Consider the following 15428-nt stretch of genomic DNA (forward strand, 5'->3'; position numbering starts at 1 on the left):
TACCACCACTTACCACCTGCTACCACCACTTTCCACCAGTTACCACCACTTACCACTAGTTAACACCAGCTACCACCAGCTACCACCACTTACCACCAGTTACCACTAGTTACCACCACTTACCACCAGTTACCACCAGCTACCACTAGCTACCACCAGTCACCACCAGCTACCACCCACTAACACCACTCACCACTAGTTAACACCAGATACCACCAGCTACCACCATTTACCACCAGTTACCACTAGTTACCACCAGGTACCACCTGCTACCACCACTTACCACAACTTACCACCACTTACCACCAGTTACCACCAGCTACCACCAGCTACCACTAGCTACCACCAGTCACCACCAGCTACCACCACTTACCACTAGTTAACACCACTTACCACCACTTACCACCTGCTACCACCACTTACCACCAGTTACCACCACTTACCACCACTTACCACCACTTACCACCAGTTACCACAACTTACCACCACTTTCCACTAGTTACCACCACTTACCACCACTTACCACCAGTTGCCACCAGCTACCACAACTTACCACCACTTACCACCAGTTACCACTGCCTACCACCAGTTACCACTAGCTACCACCAGTTATCACCAGTTACCACTAGCTACCACCAGTTACCACCAGCTATCACCAGTTACCACCAGCTACCAACAATTACCACCAGTTACCACCAGCTACCACCAGCTACCACCAGTTACTAGCAGTTACCACCAGCTACCACCAGTTACTAGCAGTTACCACCAGTTACCACCAGCTACCACCAGTTACTAGCAGTTACCACCAGTTACTAGCAGTTACAACCAGTTACCACCAGCTACCACCACTTACCACCAGTTACCACCACTTACCACCACTTAACACCACATACCAGCAGTTACCACCAGTTACCACCAGTGGTCCTTCTGTGGCTCAGTTGGTAGAGTATGGCGCTTGTAACGCCAGGGTAGTGGGTTCGATTCCCGGGACCACCCATACGTAGAATGTATGCACACATGACTGTAAGTCGCTTTGGATAAAAGCGTCAGCTAAATGGCATATATTATTATATTATTATATTACCACCAGTTGCCATCAGCTACCACAACTTACCACCACTTACCACCAGTTACCACTAGCCACCACCAGTTACCACTAGCTACCACCACTTTCCACCAGTTACCACCACTTACCACTAGTTAACACCAGCTACCACCAGCTACCACCACTTACCACGAGTTACCACTAGTTACCACCACTTACCACCAGTTACCACTAGCTACCACCAGTCACCACCAGCTACCACCAGCTAACACCACTTACCACTAGTTAACACCAGCTACCACCAGCTACCACCATTTACCACCAGTTACCACTAGTTACCACCAGGTACCACCAGCTACCACCACTTTCCACCAGTTACCACCAGTTAACACCACTTACCACCACTTATCACCAGTTACCACCAGTTACCACCAGTTACCACCAGGTACCACCTGCTACCACCACTTACCACAACTTACCACCACTTACCACCAGTTACCACCAGCTACCACTAGCTACCACCAGTCACCACCAGCTACCACCACTTACCACTAGTTAACACCACTTACCACCTGCTTCCACCACTTTCCACCAGTTACCACCACTTACCACTAGTTAACACCAGTTGCCACCAGCTACCACAACTTACCACCACTTACCACCAGTTACCACTGCCTACCACCATTTACCACCAGCTATCACCAGTTACCACCAGCTACAAACAATTACCACCAGTTACCACCAGCTACCACCAGCTACCACCAGTTACTAGCAGTTACCACCAGTTATCACCAGCTACCACCAGTTACTAGCAGTTACCACCAGTTACTAGCAGTTACCACCAGCTACCACCAGTTACTAGCAGTTACCACCAGCTTCCACCAGTTACTAGCAGTTACCACCAGTTACCACCAGCTACCACCAACTACCACCAGCTACCAACAGCTTCCACCATCTTCTACCAGTTACCACTAGCTACGACCAGTTAATACGAGCTACCACCAGCTACCACCAGTTACTAGCAGTTACCACCAGTTACTAGCAGTTACCACCAGCTACCACCAGTTACTAGCAGTTAGCACCAGCTTCCACCAGTTACTAGCAGTTACCACCAGTTACCACCAGCTACCACCAACTACCACCAGCTACCAACAGCTTCCACCATCTTCTACCAGTTACCACTAGCTACGACCAGTTAATACGAGTTACCACCGGCTACCACCAGTTACTAGCAGTTACCACCAGTTACTAGCAGTTACCACCAGCTTCCACCAGTTACTAGCAGTTACCACCAGTTACCACCAGTTACCACCGGCTACCACCAGTTACTAGCAGCTACCACCAGTTACTAGCAGTTACCACCAGCTTCCACCAGTTACTAGCAGTTACCACCAGTTACCACCAGCTACCACCAACTACCACCAGCTACCAACAGCTTCCACCATCTTCTACCAGTTACCACTAGCTACGACCAGTTAATACGAGTTACCACCGGCTACCACCAGTACTGGCATGCTGCTGAACACCTGTCATAGTTATTGTCACATACTGTATGTCTTACTCCTGTGATGTCAGAGGAAAACAGATAATGGTGTTTGTTGTTTGCAGTAACTCCTTGGTTGTAATATCCCAAATGGACATAGCAGTTTGACCAAATAAGGATTTTAGCTTCAAGTAAAGTGTTACCTTGAACCTTCCTCGGTACATCTTGTATGATTGCTTGTACGGTTGGCCAACATTGTCTGGGACATGTTCTGCATCTTCTTCAAGCAAAGTCTAGCTGAGATCAGATTAATGATGTGTATCTGTAAAGTACCTACAACGCACTAAACTACCATAGAAAATGGCTTCCTTCAGCACTTTAGCCTGCAGCACTAGATTAACGAGCCCCTACATGCCCCAAGGCCTTACTTTCAGGACTTTAGAAAAAGAAGAGATTAATGGATGCTTGGGTGCTCCAACACTACAGAGTAATGGACTACTACCTGGCTGCTCCAACACTACAGAGTAATGGACTACTACCTGGCTGCTCCAACACTACAGAGTAATGGACTACTACCTGCCTGCTCCAACACTACAGAGTAATGGACTACTTCCTGGCTGCTCCAACACTACAGAGTAATGGACTACTACCTGGCTGCTCCAACACTACAGAGTAATGGACTACTACCTGGCTGCTCCAACACTACAGAGTAATGGACTACTACCTGGCTGCTCCAACACTACAGAGTAATGGACTACTACCTGGCTGCTCCAACACTACAGAGTAATGGACTACTACCTGCCTGCTCCAACACTACAGAGTAATGGACTACTTCCTGGCTGCTCCAACACTACAGAGTAATGGACTACTTCCTGGCTGCTCCAACACTACAGAGTAATGGACTACTTCCTGGCTGCTCCAACACTACAGAGTAATGGACTACTTCCTGGCTGCTCCAACACTACAGAGTAATGGACTACTACCTGGCTGCTCCAACACTACAGAGTAATGGACTACTACCTGCCTGCTCCAACACTACAGAGTAATGGACTATCTGGCGCCTCTGATACATGTGGTAAAGAGATCAATGGACTGCAGACAGTGGGGGAAATAACAAGGACGCCGTCACTGGTGCACATAAAAATGATATGATATTGCAAACTGGATATTCGTCAAATCCTTCATGATTTTTGTCTTCTAACAGGCCCGCTATGTTCTTATAAAAATCTGATTTGGGTATATTTTGCTGTTTTCTCTGAATAACTTTTTGATATTGTCCTTTTGAGGGTTAGAAAAAAATGTCTGAATTCTAATCCCTTTTTTAAATGTTTAAGTGTAATGAAGATAACATGTGTTGGGGTTGACAACCATACAAGCATTATATTGAGATTTTTACCCCAAAATAGTATGAAATACACACAGAAACAATAGCCTAAGTGTAGGCAAATTTTGATTGGGGAAAAGAGGAGATTCTGAATCTTTCCCCCATGGGAGAACATGTTTTTGGTGTTGCCAATGCATTTCCATTGTTTGGCCGAGTTCAATCGATACATTTACCGCATCTATGCTTGTGTCATGCCCTGACCTTAGTTAGCTTTGTTTTCTTTATTATTTTGGTTAGGTCAGGGTGTAATGAGGGTGGTTTGTTTTGTTTTGTCTAGGGGGGTTTGCATGTCTTGAGGTTTTGTAAGTCTAGGCGTTTATATGTCTATGGTTGCCGAGATTGGTTCTCAATCAGAGGCAGCTGTTTATTGTTGTCTCTGATTGGGTGATATTTAGGTAGCCATATTCCTTGGGTAGTTTGTGGGTTCTTATTCTATTTTTAGTTGCCTGTCTGCATTAGCCATGTTAGCTTCACAGTTCATTTAGTTGTCTTGTTAGTTGTGTTCTTTTTTTTTATTAACCTTTATTTTACTAGGCAAGTCAGTTAAGAACAAATTCTTATTTTCAATGACGGCCTAGGAACAGTGGGTTAACTGCCTGTTCAGGGGCAGAACGACAGATTTGTCAGCTCAGGGATTCGAACTTGCAACCTTTCGGTTACTAGTCCAACGCTCTAACCACTAGGCCCCTTGAAAAATAAAAAATAAAGTTAAAGTTAAAAAAGTTAAAAAATAAACACAACATGTAACAATTTCAATGATTTTACTGACTTGCAGTAAATCAGTCAATTGAAATAAATTCTTTAGGCCCTAATATATGGATTTCACATGACTGGGCAGGCCCTAGTACTTGGGAGGCAGGCCCAGCCAATCAGAATGAGTTTTTTTTTTTTTTACCACAGAAGAGCTTTATTACAGACATAAATAGTCTTCAGTTTTCTCAACTATCTGGATGGTCTCAGAATATCCCGCAGGTGAAGACTGCACATTTTAGAGTGGCCTTTTTATGTCCCCCGTGGAGGTCCATCTGTGTAATGATCATGCTGTTTATTCAGCTTCTTGATACGTCAGGTGGATGGATTATCTTGGCAAAGGAGAAATGCTCACTAACAGGGATGTAAACAAATTGGTGCAAAATGTATTTTGTAACACCAACATTTCCTCGCCAATTGGTAGTTACAGTCTTGTCTCATCACTGCAACTCCTGTACGGACTCGGGAGAGGCAAAGGTTAACCCGGAAGCCAGCCACACTAATGTGTCGGACGAAATACCGTGCACCTGGCAACCTTGTCAGTGTGCACTGCGCCCCGCCCGCAAAAGGAGTCACTAGTGCGCGATGGGATAAGGACATCCCTGCCAGCCAAACCCTCCCCTTACCCAGATGACACTGGGCCAATTGTGCACTGCCCCATGGGTCTCCCGGTTGTGGCTGGCTGTGACAGAGCCTGGACTCGAACCCAGAATCTCTAGTGACCACTGCACCACTCGGGAGGCCCATTGGTGCACAACATTTAATTAAGATAAATGAGGTTTTTGTGCATATGGAACATTTCTGGGATCTTTTATTTCAGCTCATGAAACATAAACGCAACACTTTACATGTTTTGTAAAATTATTGAAGATGAAATTGAAAAATATTGAATGTACATAATTATTCACACACCAATACATGTAAGAATCTCCTTTGGCAGTGATTACAGCTGTGAATATTTCTCAATATGTCTCTAAGAGCTTTGCACACCTGGATTGCACAACATTTGAATATTATTCTTAAAAAACTTCAAGCTCTGTCAAGTTGGTTCTTGATCATTGCTAGAAATCAATTTTCAAGTCTTGCCATATATCTTCCAACATACTTAAGTCACAATTAGCCTACTCAGGAACATTCAATCTGGTCTTGGTAAGCAACTCTATGTCACGCCTTGGTCTTAGTATTTTGTGTTTTCTTTAATTATTTGTTCAGGCCAGGGTGTGACATGGGTTTATTTTGTTGTGTTTCGTATTGGGGGTTTGTAGGCATTGGGATTGCGGCTGAGTAGGGGTGTAGCATAGGTTTGGCTGCCTGAGGCGGTTCTCAATCAGAGTCAGGTGATTCTCGTTGTCTCTGATTGGGAACCGTAGTTAGGTAGCCGGGGTTTCACTGTGTATTTTGTGGGTGATTGTTCCTGTCTCTGTGTTAGTGTTCACCAGATAGGCTGTAATAGGTTTTCGCGTTTCGTTTGTTGTTTTTTTGTATATTAAGTTATTTCATGTATCGTTATTAGTTTCATTAAAGACCATGACTAACCACCACGCTGCATTTCGGTCCGACTCTCCTTCAACAGACGAACGCCGTTATACTCTAGTGTATATTGGCCTTGTTTTAGGTTATTGTCCAGCTTATTTTCCTGCTGTCAGTTTGTCTTTCAGTGTCTGGTGGAAAGCAGACCATTTTTGTCTCTAGGATTTTGCCTATCCTTAGTCATATTCCTTGTCGATGACAAGCATACAGTGCTTTGCAAAAGTATTCACCCCTTGGCATTTTTCTTATTTTGTTGCATTACCACCTGTAATTGAAATGGATTTTTATTTGGATTTCAAAAAATGTTAAAATCTAAAAAATAAAAAAGGGAAAAGGGGTGCGTGCATGTGAATTCACCCTGTTTGCTATGAAGCCCCATATGACTACCTTCAGTAGTCATATAATTAGTTAAATAAAGTCCACCTACTTACTGTATGCGCAATCTAAGTGTCACATGATCTCAGTATATATATACCTGTTTTGAAAGGCCCCAAGTCTGCCACACCACTAAGCAAGGGGCACCATCAAGGAAGCGGCACAATGAAGACCAATGAGCTCTCCAACAGGTCAGGGACAAAGTTGTGGAGAACTACAGATCAATAAAAAAATATGATACTTTGAACCACTGTACCCATAACATGATAAAACCACAACCATGCTTGAAAATATGAAGTGGTACTTAGTGACATGTTGGATTTGCCAAATACATACAGTAGCACGTTTTCAGGACATAGTTCATTTATTTGCTACATTTTTGCAGTTTTACTTAAGTGCCTTTTTGCAAACAGCATTTTATTCTGTACAAACTTCTTTTCACTCTGTCATTGAGGTTAGTTTTGCGGAGTAAGTACAATGTCAGTTTTCTCCTGTCACAGCCACTAAACTAACTGTTTTAAAGTGACCATTGGCCTCACTGAAATCCCATGAGCGGTTTCCTTCCTCTCTGGCAACTGAGTTAGAAAGGATGCCTGTATCTTACCACCAATTACCACCAGTTACCACCAGCTACCACTTGCTACCACCGGTCACCACCAGCTACCACTAGCTAACACCGCTTACCACTAGTTAACACCATCTACCACCAGCTACCACCAGTTACCACTAGTTACCACCAGTTACCACCAGTTACCACCAGCTACCACCAATTTCCACCAGTGACCACCACTTACCACTAGTTAACACCAGCTACCACCAGCTACCACCACTTACCACCAGTTACCACCAGCTACCACCACTTACCACTAGTTAACACCAGCTACCACCAGCTACCACCAGTTACCACTAGTTACCACCACTTACCACCAGTTACCACCAGTTACCACTAGTTACCACCACTTTCCACCAGTTACCACCACTTACCACCACTTACCACCACTTTGTAGTGACTGAGTGTTAACACACCATCCAAAGTGTCATTAACAACTTCACCTTGCCCAAACGTGTCCTTCTTCACAAGGCTTTTGAAAACCTCCCTGGTCTTTGTGTTTGAAACTCACTGCTCGACTAAGGGATCTTACAGATAATTGTAGGTTTGGGGCTCAGAGATGAGGTCGTCATTCTAAAGTCATGTTAAACACTATTGCACACAGGGGGAGTCCATACAACTTAGTATGTTATTTGTTAAAGGGATACTTCACAATTTTGGCAATGTGGCCCTTCATTTACTTCCCCAGAGTTAGATGAACTGAAGCATGAAAGAAGTTAGCGGTAGTTTCACAAGCTGATGCTAACTAGCATTATTGAAATGGCTGGAAGTCTATGGGTATCTGCTAGCATGCTATAACATATCCATAGACTTCCAACGCTAGTTAATAAAGGGCCTCTTGTCAAAATCCTGAAGTACATTTTTACTCCTGAATTTATTTAGGCTTGCCATAACAAAGGGATTGAATAAGTTGACAAGACATTTAAGCTTTTCATGTTTGTTTTAATTTGTAAACATTTTAAAACAAACAATTCCACTTTTACATTATGGGGTAGTGTGTAAGCCAGTGACACAAATCACAGTTAAGCCACTAACAAAGTGGAAAAAGTCAAGGGATGTGTATACTGTCTGAAGGGACTGTATCTATGTGAGGCCGATTTAGATAAGATGGGTCAAAGATGTGTCATATGGTAGGGAAAGCTACTGTATACTCTATTTTCAGAAGCATCACTGGCTGATTTCACTCCTTGAGATTGGAACTGAAATATGTTTTTTACTGAACATACAATATCACAGCCTATTCTGGTTGTAAAGCCATGAAGTACAGTGTAGACGATCATCCTCATATTGGGCATTATGTAGGAGAACAGACCGAAAGATGGAGGGAGATGTATTGATCGCCGTTCATACGTCTTGCCTGTCTGTCTGTTGGTGCCTCCTCTGTGTAGCTGCAGAAGGGGGAGTGGCAGGATCCCCCGCCAGAAAAACAAATCACGTCGGCTCGGTGATGGATTTGGCAATCCATGAATCCGCCGGGCTCTGCCATCTGGCCGGGCTGACACTGGGCCGACACTGTATATCAGACTCATGCACAGCAAATTAAATTTACATTTGGACGGCTTCCCCAGGCAGGCCTCAATGAGCCTCACCGAGCACAGATGTACCAAAAAAAACAAAAAACAAACCAAGCCTCTACTTTCTCTCTCTGCCACAAACCTCTGACCAGGTCTGCTAGCTACTTGAAGGTCATGATAATGTTAGAAATGTTATGGATGACATTAGACAAATAAACCACCAAACACAGATGTAGCGAAATCAAAAACCCTCCAGATGGTGTGGGACCTTGGGTGTGGGACAGTGGAGGCTGCTGAGCGGAGGACGACTCATAATGAATGGTGAATGGTATTAAACAAATGGTTTTCATTCCAGCCATTCCTTTCCATTCCAGCCATTATTATGAGTCGTCTTCCCCTCAGCAGCCTCCATTGGTGTGGGACTTACGCTGTGGGACGTTGTGTGTGTGGGATGGCTAAGTCACGATGGTTGAACATACAGTCGTGGCCAAAGGTTTTGAGAATGACACAAATATTAATTTCCACAAAGTTTGCTGTGTCATTGTCTTTAGATATTTTAGTCAGATGTTACTATGAAATACTGAAGTATAATTACAAGCATTTCATAAATGTCAAAGGCTTTTATTGACAACAACATGAAGTTGATGCAAAGAGTCAATATTTGCAGTGTTGACCCGTCTTTTTCAAGACCTCTGTAATCCACCCTGGCATGCTGTTAATTAACTTCTGGGCCACATCCTGACTGATGGCAGCCCACTCTTGCATAATCAATGCATAATCAAAATATATAATGAAGACTTTCTATCACAGGTCTGCTCTTTGGGCTTTCCAATATTTTTGTTTCTATCTGCCAGCAGTCTAAATGTCAGTGGTGTTTGATGGCACTAAACAATCCCTCTAAATGTCAGTGGTGTTTGATGGCACTAAACAATCCCTCTAAATGTCAGTGGTGTTTGATGGCACGAAACAATCCCTCTAAATGTCAGTGGTGTTTGATGGCACTAAACAATCCCTCTAAATGTCAGTGGTGTTTGATGGCACTAAACAATCCCTCTTAATGTCAGTGGTGTTTGGTGATGGCACTAAACAATCCCTCTAAATGTCAGTGGTGTTTGGTGATGGCACTAAACAATCCCTCTAAATGTCAGTGGTGTTTGGTGATGGCACTAAACAATCCCTCTAAATGTCAGTGGTGTTTGGTGATGGCACTAAACAATCCCTCTAAATGTCAGTGGTGTTTGATGGCACTAAACAATCCCTCTAAATGTCAGTGGTGTTTGGTGATGGCACTAAACAATCCCTCTAAATGTCAGTGGTGTTTGGTGATGGCACTAAACAATCCCTCTAAATGTCAGTGGTGTTTGGTGATGGCACTAAACAATCCCTCTTAATCTCAGTGGTGTTTGGTGATGGCACTAAACAATCCCTCTTAATGTCAGTGGTGTTTGGTGATGGCACTAAACAATCCCTCTAAATGTCAGTGGTGTTTGGTGATGGCACTAAACAATCCCTCTTAATGTCAGTGGTGTTTGGTGATGGCACTAAACAATCCCTCTTAATCTCAGTGGTGTTTGGTGATGGCACTAAACAATCCCTCTTAATGTCAGTGGTGTTTGGTGATGGCACTAAACAATCCCTCTTAATGTCAGTGGTGTTTGGTGATGGCACTAAACAATCCCTCTTAATGTCAGTGGTGTTTGGTGATGGCACTAAACAATCCCTCTAAATGTCAGTGGTGTTTGGTGATGGCACTAAACAATCCCTCTAAATGTCAGTGGTGTTTGGTGATGGCACTAAACAATCCCTCTTAATGTCGGTGGTGTTTGGTGATGGCACTAAACAATCCCTCTTAATGTCAGTGGTGTTTGGTGATGGCACTAAACAATCCCTCTAAATGTCAGTGGTGTTTGGTGATGGCACTAAACAATCCCTCTTAATGTCAGTGGTGTTTGGTGATGGCACTAAACAATCCCTCTTAATGTCAGTGGTGTTTGGTGATGGCACTAAACAATCCCTCTTAATGTCAGTGGTGTTTGGTGATGGCACTAAACAATCCCTCTAAATGTCAGTGGTGTTTGGTGATGGCACTAAACAATCCCTCTTAATGTCAGTGGTGTTTGGTGATGGCACTAAACAATCCCTCTTAATGTCAGTGGTGTTTGGTGATGGCACTAAACAATCCCTCTAAATGTCAGTGGTGTTTGGTGATGGCACTAAACAATCCCTCTAAATGTCAGTGGTGTTTGGTGATGGCACTAAACAATCCCTCTTAATGTCAGTGGTGTTTGGTGATGGCACTAAACAATCCCTCTTAATGTCAGTGGTGTTTGGTGATGGCACTAAACAATCCCTTGGAGGGCTATTTGTTGTTTCCGCACACTGGCTGTGCCTTAGTATGAGCTTAGTTTGAGTTGACAGTAAGCGCTGTGAACTTTACCCTCTATTGTTCCTCGATAATCAAATCTAATTTCTGTAAGGACAATAGTGTCGCCTGGAAAACAGAGGCAGCAGTAGCAGCTGGTATTTGTGGCCGTTAGCCGACTACAACTGTATTTGACAGATAAATCCCCCAGCTAAGCAGTATGAGTTTCCATGATTCCATTCCAATCTGTCATTCTCTCCGGATTTGTTCATTCAAACCGTTTAGATTCCAGGATTGATAGTGTGATGGGCTTGGAGGTGTGGATTGGAACAACAATTTTTCTCAGTTAACTGTTAAACTGCCTCTCTCTCTCTCTCTCTCTCTCTCTCTCTCTCTCTCTCTCTCTCTCTCTCTCTCTCTCTCTCTTATATTCAGTCAGCTATTCAGTATCCTCAATGCAGGTGGGTAGAAACAGTTTCAGTGCCTGGGTGTCTGGGCCTTAAAGAGAGTGCGATATTAATCTATTTCCTACTTAACCAGAGTCAGATGAACTCGTTGATACCATTTGTATGTCTCCAGTATAAAGGAAATTAGAGGTAGTTTCGCAGCCAATGTAAACTACTTTTTGCGCAATGACTGAAGTCTACAAGAGCAGCTAGCATCCATGAATTTATCTAATAGCTTAATTGCTATGGTATCATCTGCTGGATGGTGAAAACACTTCATGACCTGGTTGACTGGGGTTCTTCATTTTTCTGCTGTTTGTTTACCCTGCTCTCATTCCTAACCCTCTCTTTTTCTCTCTGCTCCCTCCAGACGACGGACGATCTGCCGGTGGCATCTGCGGAGTGTCCAAGCGATGACGAGGACATTGATCCCTGTGAGCCGAGCTCAGGTGGGTTAGGTTAGTCATCTCTTTTTATTCCTTCTGTCTCTGGGTGTCGCTGTCAGTCTCTCACCGTACCGCCAGTCAGTCAGTCTCTCACCGTACCGCCTGCCAGTCAGTCAGTAGTCAGTCTCTCACCGTACCACGAGTCAGTTAGTCAGTCTATCACCGTACCGCCTGCCAGTCAGTCAGTAGTCAGTCTCTCACCATACCGCCAGTCAGTCAGTTAGTTTCTCACCGTACCGCCTGCCAGTCAGTCAGTCAGTAGTCAGTCTCTCACAGTACTGCCAGTCAGTCAGTCAGTCTCTCACTGTACCGCCTGCCAGTCAGTCAGTAGTCAGTCTTCACCGTACCGCCAGTCAGTCAGTCAGTCAGTCTCTCACCATACGGCCCGCCAGTCAGTCAGTCTCTCACCGTACCACCAGCCAGTCAGTCAGTCTCTCACCGTACTGCCAGTCAGTCAGTCTCTAACCATACCACCAGTAAGTCAGTCTCTCACCATACCGCCAGTAAGTCTCTCGCTGTACCGCAAGTCAGTCAGTCAGTCTCTCACCGTACCGCCAGTCAGCTCACCATACCGCCAGTCAGTCAGCCTCTCACTGTACCTCCAGTTTGTCAGTCAGTCAGTCTCCCACTGTACCATCAGTCAGTCAGTCAGTCAGCCTCTCACTGTACCTCCAGTTTGTCAGTCAGTCAGTCTCCCACTGTACCATCAGTCAGTCAGTCAGTCAGTCTCTCACCATACCACCAGTCAGTCAGTCAGTCAGTCTCTCACTGTACCTCCAGTTAGTCAGTCAGTCTCCCACTGTACCATCAGTCAGTCAGTCAGTCAGTCTCTCACTGTACCGCCTGCCAGTCAGTCAGTAGTCAGTCTTCACCGTACCGCCAGTCAGTCAGTTAGTTTCTCACCGTACCGCCTGCCAGTCAGTCAGTAGTCAGTCTCTCACAGTACCGCCAGTCAGCCAGTCAGTCAGTCTCTCACTGTACCGCCTGCCAGTCAGTCAGTAGTCAGTCTTCACCGTACCGCCAGTCAGTCAGTCAGTCTCTCACCATACGGCCCGCCAGTCAGTCAGTCTCTCACCGTACCACCAGTCAGTCAGTCTCTCACCATACCGCCAGTAAGTCAGTCTCTCACCATACCGCCAGTAAGTCTCTCGCTGTACCGCAAGTCAGTCAGTCAGTCTCTCACCGTACCGCCAGTCAGTCAGTCTCTCACCGTACCGCCAGTCAGTCAGTCTCTCACCATACCGCCAGTAAGTCAGTCTCTCACCATACCGCCAGTAAGTCTCTCGCTGTACCGCAAGTCAGTCAGTCTCTCACCGTACCGCCTGCCAGTCAGTCAGTAGTCAGTCTCTCACCGTACCACGAGTCAGTCAGTCAGTCTATCACCGTACCGCCTGCCAGTCAGTCAGTAGTCAGTCTCTCACCGTACCGCCAGTCAGTCAGTTAGTTTCTCACCGTACCGCCTGCCAGTCAGTCAGTCAGTAGTCAGTCTCTCACAGTACTGCCAGTCAGTCAGTCAGTCTCTCACTGTACCGCCTGCCAGTCAGTCAGTAGTCAGTCTTCACCGTACCGCCAGTCAGTCAGTCAGTCTCTCACCATACGGCCCGCCAGTCAGTCAGTCTCTCACCGTACCGCCAGTCAGTCAGTCTCTCACCATACCGCCAGTAAGTCAGTCTCTCACCATACCGCCAGTAAGTCTCTCGCTGTACCGCAAGTCAGTCAGTCTCTCACCGTACCGCCTGCCAGTCAGTCAGTAGTCAGTCTCTCACCGTACCACGAGTCAGTCAGTCAGTCTATCACCGTACCGCCTGCCAGTCAGTCAGAAGTCAGTCTCTCACCGTACCACCAGTCAGTCAGTTAGTTTCTCACCGTACCGCCTGCCAGTCAGTCAGTCAGTAGTCAGTCACAGTACTGCCAGTACAGTCAGTCAGTCAGTCAGTCTCTCACTGTACCGCCTGCCAGTCAGTCAGTAGTCAGTCTTCACCGTACCGCCAGTCAGTCAGTCAGTCAGTCTCTCACCATACGGCCCGCCAGTCAGTCAGTCTCTCACCGTACCACCAGCCAGTCAGTCAGTCTCTCACCGTACTGCCAGTCAGTCAGTCTCTAACCATACCACCAGTAAGTCAGTCTCTCACCATACCGCCAGTAAGTCTCTCGCTGTACCGCAAGTCAGTCAGTCAGTCTCTCACCGTACCGCCAGTCAGTCTCTCACCATACCGCCAGTCAGTCAGCCTCTCACTGTACCTCCAGTTTGTCAGTCAGTCAGTCTCCCACTGTACCATCAGTCAGTCAGTCAGTCAGTCTCTCACCATACCACCAGTCAGTCAGTCAGTCAGTCTCTCACTGTACCTCCAGTTAGTCAGTCAGTCTCCCACTGTACCATCAGTCAGTCAGTCAGTCAGTCAGTCTCTCACCATACCACCCGCCAATCAGTCATTAGTCAGTCTCTCACCGTACCATCAGTCAGTCAGTCTCTCACCATACGGCCCGCTAGTCAGTCATTGTCTCACCGTACCGCCAGTCAGTCAGCCAGTCTCTCACCGTACCGCAAGTCAGTCAGACAGTCTCTCACCGTACTGTCAGCCAGTCTCTCACCATACCGCCAGTCAGTCAGTCTCTCACCGTACCGCCTGCCAGTCAGTCAGTAGTCAGTCTCTCACCGTAACGCCCGCCAGTCAGTCAGTCAGTCAGTCTCTCACCATACCTCCAGTCAGTCCGTCTCTCACCGTACCGACAGTCAGTCAATCTCTCACCATACTGCCTGCCAGTCAGTCAGTCATTCTCTCACCGTACCGCCAGTCTGACAGTCAGTGTCTCTGTGTGTCACAATCACTCTCATGGTCAGTCCACCATCAAGGTTTTTAAGACACTGTAGTTACTGTAAAAATGTATTTAAGTCTTTTGTATCACAGTCTGTCAGTCCACTCCACTGCGCACCAATTAACTAGCACACTGTGGTAAAGCTATAGTAAAGGCAGTGGTCCACAAGTATTTTTGTGTGTAACTCATGACAGTATTTTGTCTAATTACCTCAACGTGTGAGTTACCTTCACAACAGGATGTGGGTCAATTCCATTTAAATTCTGGGAGTTCCAATCTACTTTTTAAATTGGCGGAATTTAAATGGACTCGAACCACAACCTTGCCTCACACGATATACCGTACCTTGTAAAAAATGTAACACTCCTTGGATTTATTCACTTTTAATTGTGTTAAAAAAATAATTTCATTTTTTTGTCAACAATATACACAAAATTCTCTAATATCAACGTGGAAGACAATGTAGATTTATTTGTTTTTACGATTGACCTAAAACATAGTCGTTGCATAAGTATTCAGCCCTTTTGTCTAAACAATCTAAATTAATTCAGGAGTCAAATTTGGCTTAAATAACCACATCAAATTTACATGGACTCACTCTGTGGGAAATAATAGAGGTTGACATGATTTGTAAATGACTAACACGTCCTTTGTCTCCCATACATA

At 45.3% G+C, this 15428-nt stretch overlaps 1 protein-coding gene across 19 annotated transcripts in view; it reads left to right on the forward strand.

Moving 5' to 3' along the window:
* The window catches only part of LOC118360900 (neurexin-1a-like), an 819333-nt gene that overhangs the window by 757423 nt on the left and 46482 nt on the right, over positions 1-15428 (forward strand). For 11 of the 19 annotated variants that reach the window (XM_052470649.1, XM_052470697.1, XM_052470667.1 and 8 more), the window contains one exon: positions 11870-11957. In XM_052470649.1, coding sequence (XP_052326609.1) covers positions 11870-11957 — 88 coding nt within the window. The remainder of the gene's footprint in view (positions 1-11869; positions 11958-15428) is intronic. The other 8 variants (XM_052470658.1, XM_052470702.1, XM_052470669.1 and 5 more) reach the window with 1 other exon arrangement.

The sequence above is a fragment of the Oncorhynchus keta genome, chromosome 2 (genome assembly GCF_023373465.1).
Source record: "Oncorhynchus keta strain PuntledgeMale-10-30-2019 chromosome 2, Oket_V2, whole genome shotgun sequence".
Classification (NCBI taxonomy): domain Eukaryota; kingdom Metazoa; phylum Chordata; class Actinopteri; order Salmoniformes; family Salmonidae; genus Oncorhynchus; species Oncorhynchus keta.